Raw genomic sequence first — 11394 nt, forward strand, 5'->3', positions numbered from 1 at the left:
ACCTTTGATATAAGAAATCAAGAACCCAATCAAGGTCAAGGAAGTGAAAGCTGAAAGTCATCAGATCCTCAAAGTTAACGTGATTAATTACTTAATTTTTTTATACAAAATGTTAAATTTTGAGATGGAGTTTAGCAAAAGGTCACAAGTACATTCAGTTCAGCAATCAGAAAAGGATGTGGCAACCCAAATAGCGGCAGCAAGGTAATGAATATATTTTCAAAATTAATTTTCCAAGTTTTTATGATGCACTATCTCTTTTTGCTACAGCTTATTTCTTTATCAGTTATTTTCTATTTTAATTTACATATTTCTATTCTTTCTTTTCTAAAGACAGCGTTCTTATCATTCTCACTAAATTTAATCTCTCTCCATAACCTTTTGACCATTTTCCCAATGAACTCATTGGATTCTTTCCTCAAAAAAAAATGACTTAATCAAGATCTACGGCTAAGGATGTTGATACGTTTCAAGCTTAAATTATATAGGTACGGGAGTAACTAATGCTGATTTCACTGGAATGATTTAGAAGAGCTATTTCATGTTTACATTATTTCTATTTTTTCTAACTGCGGAAATAGGAGGGCCTGAGCAATCTTTCATTTCATGCCATGCCCAAACAGGCCAGGTAAGTTGCAACCAAGTTTTTTGGCTCAATAGTAAGAATCGGAATCACAAAAGCAGCACAACTCCTGAACATTTCAAGTGATGGCCAAGATTCAAGGCATTTGGACACCAGAACCAATATGTAATACTTATGGCACTAGGGTTGTGTATGGAGAAAATATAGTTTTGTAGCCAAGGATCTTTTTCTATTTTTCTAAATATAAAAACTAAATGTAATTTGGCTTCTAAAATATAATATTAAAAATAATTAAAATATAAATTCCATAAAGTATAAATGGTAAGGGTTAGTTTGATACTCTGATCCCTTTTTAAGCTACAAAGCAAACAATTAGCTTCCTTAAGATATGCTTAAAAGCTTGTTTAACGGAAATTTGAGTGTTAATCAAGACATAAAAAACAGAAAGACCAAACTGGCCCAGGATATTCAACTACCACTAATCCACAGAAATCAATAGGAGGTTTCTATGATGAGTCCCAAAACGGCTACTGTTAGTGTGCTATAGTGCTGTAGAGCTATGGTAGCAGTTGGCAGCTATAGAGCATCTCTTACAAGATATTTTCAAGGTTATGGCAGTCAAGGCTCAATCACAGGCAATTTGAAAAACCACATTCCCCCTCCCATCTAAATTTTCAGCAGAAACAATGTCCGCAAGGAGCCAAACACACAGCCCTCACCGTTCTCTTCTCTTGTACCGACCTTGACTGGTGACAATGACCACCTCTCCGGCCATTTTCTGGCAACTGCAACATTGCAGCCATCTCTCTTCTCAGACCATTTTCAGTCTGTTACTGTTTCCTTCATTTTTGTAATTTTTTACCATATGTTTTGCGTAGGACATCCTACTTTTTATTGAAAAGTATGAATAGAGAAAATTTTGAAATTTTTTTAGCATTATATATTTAAATATGTATATAGTAGAGATGGATTATATATCTGTATAGAAAAATAAAATAGCACACATCCTACTATAGCGACTTCGGGGTCAGTCACTATCTAGGATTAGTAACTATGGTCAAAAGATTGCAATCCGGAGAAATTGTAATTATCAATAACATGTAAACATAAACAACAAGAAATGATAGAAAATGCTAACAAAGCACCAAGGTTGAGAGCTATTCCAGTTATGTAATTATCGATTTCAAATTCAAAAGCCAACAAACTTAACTGCCACAGTACTCCAGTTCTGTAAATCATTCCCATAACCATGAAGGCAGCACAACCTGAAATAACATGAGTATAATGAATAACCTTTAAAATAGGAAAGGACATTAAATTAAATGATAAACATTGCTAGATGCAACAATACCATAGTAACATCTTTTTGATGCATGGTAGAATATCAAATCACAGCAAAACTGCGACTACTCAATGCTTATTTCCACGACCCTCAAAACCAGTATTGTGTGTCTTGTTTCCGTCATCAACTGTGGGTTGTTCACTGGGTATTCTACAAAAACAAAAGAAACTTGCATCATAAAGTAATAGAGGGTTTATCTTCCATATGGAAGTTAATTTTTTTTTCAGATATACATAACAGAATTAATAACAAACCAAAGAATAGCCTACAACTTCTGTTTCTTCGCATTTTGCTTGATTGTCTTAACCATATCCATAGCCATCTTCTGGTGCTCCTTTGTTTGTGAATGCAAGTCCAGACCTTCTACTGTTTCACAGTCAACTTTACATATCCGGCACCACCCCATGCTGGAAGTCTTCCTTCTCCTCAAATTATCAAACGACCTGATATCTCCCTGAAAAGAGAAGACAACAGTAACATAAATAAAACAAAAATATTAAAAAATAAACAATTTATAGAATATTGAAGCCAACTGCCCCCAAAACTTTCCATTCTACCTACTCAACTTTCATTTTTTAACAGTTGCATGATAATAATTATAAATACAAAAAATGAATATAAGTAATTAAAACTTAACTGTTAAAAATCCAGCATCATTAGGAAATCCAGGAAGAGAAAAGCTGCTCCTGAACCCAGGCTCACCAAGTTGGGGATGACCTGGCCGGTTGCCTTTAGCAAAAGATTCAAAACTACGAAAACTGCCATGTTCAACTGCTCTCATATGACCAGGATGGGCACCAAAACCAACAGGCTCCCCAAGCTGCAAATGTCTAGGAAAATTATGAGGACCCAAAGGTTCACCCCTTCGAAAATGGCCAGCAAACTCATCTTGACCAATAAAATCACCACTTCTTGGATGTTCACCCATTCGGAAATTACCAAAACCATCAAATTCATCTCTATGCAAATGGCTAGGCAAATGAGGAAACCGACTATCACGGAACTCACCACCAAAATGACGAGAAACTCTGCCATCAAAATCATCTATACCTGACTTACCAATAAGACTACCAGAGTGTGCCCCCAATCTCCGGGAAGACATCTCAGCATATTCACCAACAGGACTTCTAGGAGTTATACCATCCATATGATGTCTCCCATATCCAGGACCTGGTCCAAGATAACCAGGATGAAGCGTAGAACCTGATTTCTTAATGACATCATCATGAATACCAACTGATCTCTTTCCAGACTCATGTGCACTTAGTGAGTAATTTCCAAATTTAGAAATTGACTCAGCATCCAAAGGCAACCTAGAGAATTTCTTAAGATCGTCATCATACTCTCTTCTATCAATATTTTGTTGACTTGAAACAAGGAAAGGTTTGAACCTATCATCATGCAAACCAAACCCTTCAGGACCATGTGGTGGTATGTTGCCTGCCATTCGACCATGCATATCTCCAGGAAGTGGTGCACCAAATTGAGGCCCTCCAAGACGTGACAAATTGGAAGTTCCAGCGCGGAAAGGAGGCTCATGGACTTGGTTAAATGGTTGCGGGGGTCCAAGAGACTGAGGTTGAAAGCTCCTTCCAGGGGTGATGTCAGAATCTTGTGGTTGCTTAAACATGGTTGGTGGAAAACTCTCTGCTAAGGGCTGTCCCGTATGAGGATCATGGGCAGATCCATGATTCCTGACAAGGGCTGAAGAGTGCAATGAAGAGAGTGACTGGTTTGGAATTGTCGGATGTGGCAATTGTGAACCTAATATTGCAGAAGATCTCTGCTGGACAGAAGGCCCATAATTAGTCATTTGTTGTTGATGCTTACTTTGATCCGTGAAAGTGGTCGAGTGAGACAGCTGAGCAAACCCCCCGTTGCTCTGAGAGTTAGATGGTGCAGAATTGTCATCATTCTGTAATTTATCAGTTTCTGACTCAGCTAGTTTTGTCTCTGTCTTCAGTGGATGTCCTTCTTGAAACTCATTGCCTTGGACAGAATGCTCATTACTGTCATTTTGAACCCCGTGCATTGCACCACCAGATTTAGTACTAACTGAAGGCTTCCAATTGCTTTCAGCAGCTGCCCCCATCCCAAGATTCTTATTCACAGAATCACCATTTTCCACTGCATTGGCATTTGGGACTGAAGTCTTAATAGAGTGTGGATCTTCATTGTTTTGCATGTTCCCAACCTCTACTGGTTTCAAACTTGCTTCGAATTTTTCAGATTTCAACTCATTTGTTGATCCAGACACTGTGTCCAAATCTTTAAAATTTTTACCCAGTTTAGCAGCAGCAGAGTCAGTTTGTTCGACAACATCACCATGTCTTTCAATTGTTTCTGGTGCCCTAGACTGCAATTCAGAAGGCAACTGTACTTGATTATTGGTACCAGCCAACAATTTCTGATTTTCAAGCAAGTAGCCAGCACCATTTTGCCCATGTCTAACTGGAATAGTATTGGCAGATTGAGCAAATGGCTGTAGATGTCCTGCATGGTTAGGCACTAAAGGCCTTCCTCCAGTATTTTGAGATTGATTCTGCTGAATGCTATTTGATGGTGCAATATTACCCTGTGGCTGTGAATACACCTGTTTGGGAAATGAATGTGCTGGACCCGGTGGCCGTAAATGTGATGGCATAGGCATTTGGTGCTGTGCAAATGGTTGCTGTTGAGGTATCTGTTGAACCGGTTGCAGAGTAGGACGTTGGTTGATTTGTCCAGGTTGTTGATTGTGGGAATACACAGGCTGTTGTTGCAAAGGAGGGGTAGTTTGTCCCTGAACAGATGATTGCTGGTTAGGAAACATAGCATGAGATTGATTAGGACGCATGGTTGGAATTTGTGGAGGAAACTGATTTTGCATCTGGACAGGGTGTTGAGCATGGGGTTGGTGCCCACTTTGAGGATGCCCGTGCATAGGATGTTGAGGAACTCCTGGTTGCATATTTGGGTGAGGCGGAGGTTGTGGATAAGAGTGATGTCCTGTCACTGAAGGTGTTGCTGCATTTTGCACTTGAGGCTGGACATTAGGTGTCACAGGATGGTGAGGAGGCATTGGGAGCTGAGAGGGATGTTGAACTGGAGCATTAGGTTGCAGTTGTGCGTGAGCTTGAGATTGAGGAACAGGATACTTCTGAACTGGTTGCTGAATTTGAGGTTGTGAATGCTGCATTTGAGGAAGAGGCTGCTGATATGGAGGAATTTGCATAGGCTGTTGAGGTTGAGGTGGAGGTTGGACGGAATGAGGCTGAACTTGTGGATATGGATAGGGCTGAGTCTGAGATTGAGGGAGGGAATGACCAGGTGCATGACTCGTCTGTCCATGAGGCTGCACAGCAGGTTGAAGTTGCTGGGGTTGTTGTTGAACTTGCATCTGATTCTGAGATGGTGGGACAACCGGAGCCTGAATATGTGAAAGTGGTTGAGATTGAGCCTGAGGTTGTTGTTGGAGTTGAGGCTGCTGTGATTGGTGTTGGGCCTGTGGCTGGGGCTGAGGTTGAAGCTGGGCCTGGGGCTGTGATTGAGACTGAGGTTGGGGTTGACTATAGGCCTGCTGGTACTGTGGAACCATGGACTGTTGATAGGGATAGTAATGTTGATACTGCTGTTGGTATGGATCTTGTCCAGGGTATTGTTGGTAGTATTGTTGATACTGTTGCTGCTGATACCACTGCTCCGCCGTTGGCTGCCCAGTAGTTTGAACTAAAGCTTGTGTTTGGGGCGTAAGATTGGGTTGCTGATTAGAAACCTGCCCAGGAATGGTAGTTGAAACAGCAGCTTGTGCAGCAGTTGCTGCAACAGGAGCAGCATTCTGGTTCTGATCAGTAGAAGCAACGACACTAGTAGTTGAAGGATCCTGGGTAGTGGTCACCTGTTGTGCCTGACCTTGCACACCCTGCCAATCAACAAATATAAGCACCATACTGCCAGAAATAAACAGCGGAAATAATTATTGTAGTGTAAATAAATGGAACATACAGGGCAATTTTGTGCATGTTCTTGTACTTGGCGATGCACTATTTGGATCCCACACCTATTGCAAACTACGGGGGAATTGCCAAAAGCACATCCAGAACAATGGGATGTGCATTCAGACAAACTTCCCTGCCATGTGCATCCACTTCTATGGTAAAGGCAGTGAACCGTGATTTTTCCAATAGTTTCAGCAAGTGTCTTATTTGACTCTGTCAGAGGCTGCAATTAAGGCAAACAAATACACATTCATATTTGCACAGGAAGAAATTTATTGAACTTGAGCACTTTGGAATGAATAGGAAAAGAACCTTGGAATCTGCCTCAGTGACCAAGTAACCATCATATGGGCAAGCCTTTGTAGTGCTCACAACGTATGTCAAACATGGCTTGCAGTATAAATGAGTACATTGTGACTGCAAAGCTTCATTTGGAAATACAAGCAGCCGACACACAGGACAGAAGTACTCTCCAGCAAGAGATTGAATGTTCACTATGCACTCATTATCAAATCCCATGCTAACCTATATTCACGGCTTCAGCTCTAGGCCCGCATAAAACCTAAACATAGTTATACAGTGTTTTAATACTTCCAACTTAAGAAGTATGGATACAACACAAGGCAAGGATGCAATATGACATAAAAATGGAGATATGACGTTAAACAGGAGGACTAGACACACTTAAAATACAACGTTTATAAAGCTAGTTAAAAATAATATAAAATATAACTTATAAATCATGAAACTATAATTCGTGTCACGAAATGGCAAAATGTATGAGTCTATTATAATCGTCAAATCTGTAGGCTATAAAAGTTCAAAAAGATATAGTAAACAACGATAAAATTACAGCTAAAAACATTCCAAGTGTCCGTTCACGCAATGTTCAACACGGATAAGTGGCAGATTACTACACAACACTGCTACTGTTCAGAAATGCTTCTTAGCTTCCACCACACTCTTCAAGTTTTTCAAACAATGCACAGAAGGAAATGGGGGCGAGAGTGTGTTAAAACAAAAAAAAAGGCGTTATTATCACTGTTAAACATCACAGATGAAGAAAAAACATGGTTAGACATTCAGATAAACACGTAAAAGGATAAGCAAAGGGAATCGGTACAATGCATTAGCATATTGACAAAAACAGCGAAACTAATCCAGTATGCGTTGAATCTAGCAAATTATTAAGAACGCAAACGAGATTGGGAAGCAGATAATACATAATCCAGCGCAAGGGGGAAGGTCATCAAGATTCTGCTCTAAACTAAGAATTCAATTAAATAAATAAAACCTAGAAGCCTTCGTTGGGTAAATATTCCGTACCCGAATTATTTCTAGCAAGTCGATTGGATTCGGAAATGAAAACCCCACGGAGCTGAAACCTGTCGCGGAAACCAAAAAATGCACAAAAACAGTTATAGGAGATCGTGCTATTTGATAGATGAAAGTGAAAACGGAAGAAGGAGTCACTTGAAAAAGGAAGGGTCGGGTAGGTAGAGCACAGGGACAAAGATTGCGTGAGCGCGAGCGGTGCGAACGGAAGAAAGAAAGTATAATGCGTATGCGCTTTGTATTTATTAGTGGAGGATGATGCGATTAAGGGTATGCTAGCACCAGTTCCACCCCTAACGACGGCGTTGCCTCTTTTCAGTTCTCCTATGCTCTTTCTTTTGTTTCTTTTTTTTCTTCTTTATATTTAGGTTTTGTTAAGTGAGACAGTCAAAAATAATTAATTTTATCAAATCTTGATCTAATGTTCATAGGATAATTGGATAAATTTTTTGGTATTTTTCTTAAATTATTTATTAAAATATTTTTATTGAATTAAGTAATTAAATTAAAAGTTAGAAAATATATGATACATTAAATATCCTATTTTTGTTCCATTTTTCAATGTTTGAAATCACAAAATAAAAAACTATTTAGTAGCATTTTTTTTCTTTATTGATGTCTTTTTATTAGGTTTCTATCTTATATAATAAAAATTTAAGGATTATATATACTTTTAGTCGTAAACTTTAACTGATACATATTTGATATTTGAGAAGAGTATTAGGGTCAAGAGTTGACCTACATCATATAAGAATGTTAATTCCTAATTGTGTTATATGTGTATTTTGACTTAAATAGTATAATATTGTTAATCGAGTCGAGTAACTTTGTATGTTTGATTACTTAGTTATATGAGTGATGTTTTTGTATACCTAATAAGTCTTACATTGTTTAAGAGTTGAGCTCAACCGCAATTTAAATACTCGTTCCTCCCTCTACTCTCGCGTTGTTCCTAACGATGTTGTCGGACGAACTTTGATCCAGTCAGAACATTGGCACTTACCGTAGGGACGACAACTCCCCTTGTCTCGATTGAGGGACAACGTGATAAATCATTGAGCATCGACTCAGGAATGTTAAGTGAGTGCTAAACAAAGTAGATATTGGGTTGATACAATGAAACTATTGGGTTGAACTATTTATTCTATGCATGAAACATGACTAATTTAAAGGAATGTTGTTATTTGTTAAATATTAGTGTATGTATTTAGTGAAAATCCTGATTATGAAGTCATCATAATTTTGTTAAACTCTTAAGTCATAAAGAATAAAATTTATGCGGTGAGAGTCGAAGGATTTCCTAATATGCGAGTTCAATATAAAGTATTATTGTGACTTAAAAAATTGAATGAAGGCGTAAAAGGGGAATTTTAGATGGACATGAGCCTCTTGTAAAATTGTACTATAATATGTTTTTATCAATGTCTTAACGAATGGTGAAATGTGTTTAAATAATTTGTTTTCAAGGATGATTTTGAGAACGAATGAGTAGATGAATTTAAAGGAACAGAAAGACGAAAAGGAAATTACTTATTTTAAGAGATTGAAATGAAAAATATTAGGAATACGAAGAAAATTAAAAGATTTTAAGATAATATCAATAAAATTTGTGAATAATTTAATGAATGCGATAAATACAAAATATTTTAATAAACAAAAAATTTCAAACTACAATTTTATTCTTATATTTAAAATTATTATAAAATCAAATGAAATTGTTAATGTTATTATCATTATGAATGTTATTATTATTAGTTTTAACATTATTGTTATCATTATTATAAATATGATCACAATAATAATAATAATAATTAATAATAATAATTATTAGTAATGTTATTATTGTCATTATCATTATTAATTATCCGCAAAATATAATAATAATAATAATAATAATAATAATAATAATAACAATTTTTTTTAACAATTTTAATTTTTAAATTAACATTAGTATTTATCATTAATATTACTATTATTATTATTAATATATTTAAAAATGAATTAGGAGTCACTTTTGTAACAATTATGGGTAAAAGTATAAAATCGTACGTGATGACTTATTTTTTCTCCTAATTTATTCATTTACGAGCGGAGAAGAATCTTAGGATTTTTCTTAAATTCATCCACGTGCGTAATAATATATACGAATATTTGATGTGATTAGTTTTAAACTTTTTTTCATTTTTTGAAAAAAATATATGCTAAGAATAGCTATATACACATTATGTATATGTATATCATATTATTTATATGCTCTTTAAGATTGTTTATATGACATGACAAGATTAGTAGTATTATAGTCTTAATTGAGTTATAAAAGTATTTATTTTTCTGATAAAAACCGCATGGAAGAATTAAAGTAATTTAACTTAAATTACAGAGGTAGAAAATGAGAAAGAGAATTAGTCTTCGCATGTCTATCATGAATTGCCAAAGTTAAAAAAAGTAAACGATTTTTTAGAAATATTATTAGTTTTGTTTAAGATTTTCATGGTTAAGTTTAGGGATGGCAACGGGGCGGGGCGGGTACGGGTATCATGATCCCATCCCCATCCCCATAATAAAAATTCATCTCCATCCCCATCCCCAAACCCAACGGGTATACAACTTTTGACCCATTCCCATCCCCATCGGGTAACGGGTATTTTCTTATACCCATACTCATACCCATTTTTTGATTGTTCCATATATCAATTAAATATTTTTTATAAAAAAAATTTAAAAATCACACCAACGGAATCATGATACTATCAAAATATTCAATATTAAAATAACATACTCTTTTTGATTTTCATGATGTCAAATATTAAGAAAAATATTATAATAGTATAAATCTCAAATTAAAGTATCAAATAACAACTAAATAAAATTCAAATAATTATATAAAAGCTAAAAAATTACACATTACTAAAATTTTATAATAACCAAAATATTTATTAATTTTACAAATGATCAGTGGTTTCATTTGCATTCGATCCACCTACACATAGAAAAAAAATGAAAAATTAGATATGATATAATAATTGAAATTGAAAATTTTAATTACTAGAATATAATGTACCTTCTTCATCAGATTCATTTTCACTCATGAGAACATCTTTTCCTTTTAATTTTTTAACACCTACAAACACCAAATGTAGAATATTAGATGAGAATTCACAAAAAATACTAACAAAAAATATTAATAAATTTGAGTAACTTACCTAGATGGTTTGAGTTCCATATCCAACTTCTTGTACACATCAAAGCCTCTATAGTAATATGATGAAGTCGACTACGGTGAGAAGTTAATATCTGACCACCAGTACTAAAAGCAGATTCAGAAGCTACAATTGTTATTGGAATAGCTAAAACATCCCTTGCAATTGTTTGAAGGGTTGGAAACTTTAACCCATTTGTTTTTCACCATGATAGGATATCAAATTCTTGTGTAACCGGCAAATTATCTTCTTCCAAGTAATAATCCAACTCCGTTTTCATAACTGTAGTTCTAGATTTTTTCTTTTTTGCCATAAACTCTAAAAATTCATTCGCATCATTATCAACATCCTTTCCCAACTCCAATGATGTAGCTCTATAAGAAGAAGTTTCATTTTTTTTTGATTGATATTCCAAAACCAAATCATAGCACATTTGACGAATCCTACTAAGTTTCAGATCAAAATCATTACCATACAATTTATAAAAATAATATTCTAACATGTCCATCTTGTTAGAATATGTTATATAACAAAAAACAAAAAGAATGAGAAATATGTTATATATATATATATATATATATATATATATATATATTATATTATATTATATTATATATTATATTACTATGTATATATATATTATATGTGTGGATATCTTATGTTTATATATATATATATATAATTATTTATATATATTATATTATATTATATATTATATTATTATTACTATGTATATATATTATATGTGTGGATATCTTATGTTTATATATATATATATATATATATATATATATATATATATATATATTTATTTTAAGTATATATTATATTATATTATATAATAATATAAATATAATAATATATATTATATTATTATGTATATATATTATATGTATATGCGTAGATATTTTATGTTTATATATATATATATATATATATATATATATATTTCTTTTA

The 11394-nt window shown here is 34.5% G+C and overlaps 1 protein-coding gene across 4 annotated transcripts; it reads right to left on the bottom strand.

Annotated features, from left to right (window-relative positions):
• Positions 1-1566: 1566 nt before the first annotated feature.
• LOC114169350 lies at positions 1567-7564 on the bottom strand. Of its 4 annotated transcripts, none has more exons than XM_028054478.1 (8): positions 7376-7564; positions 7229-7287; positions 6215-6447; positions 5910-6125; positions 2563-5826; positions 2195-2379; positions 1935-2075; positions 1567-1848 (listed from the first exon to the last, which is right to left on the bottom strand). In XM_028054478.1, exons 3-7 carry the CDS (start codon positions 6419-6421, stop codon positions 1994-1996), a joined length of 3954 nt encoding a protein of 1317 aa, XP_027910279.1. In that variant the 5' UTR covers positions 6422-6447; positions 7229-7287; positions 7376-7564; the 3' UTR covers positions 1567-1848; positions 1935-1993. The 4 variants fall into 4 exon arrangements, with proteins under 4 accessions (XP_027910279.1, XP_027910280.1, XP_027910278.1 ...); XM_028054479.1 differs by having other exon boundaries at positions 2198-2379; positions 6215-6464; XM_028054477.1 differs by having other exon boundaries at positions 6215-6464.
• Positions 7565-11394: the final 3830 nt, after the last annotated feature.

Source organism: Vigna unguiculata, chromosome 11 (genome assembly GCF_004118075.2).
Source record: "Vigna unguiculata cultivar IT97K-499-35 chromosome 11, ASM411807v1, whole genome shotgun sequence".
Lineage (NCBI taxonomy): Eukaryota > Viridiplantae > Streptophyta > Magnoliopsida > Fabales > Fabaceae > Vigna > Vigna unguiculata.

Coding starts and splice junctions, on each gene's coding strand:
- LOC114169350 (XM_028054478.1), bottom strand. CDS start 6,421: ATGGGATTTGATAATGAGTGCATAGTGAACATTCAATCTCTTGCTGGA. Junction 5,827..5,909: donor AACATGCACAAAATTGCCCT/GTATGTTCCATT, acceptor GTTGATTGGCAG/GGTGTGCAAGGTCAGGCACA. Junction 2,076..2,194: donor AATGCGAAGAAACAGAAGTT/GTAGGCTATTCT, acceptor TTGTTTTTGTAG/AATACCCAGTGAACAACCCA.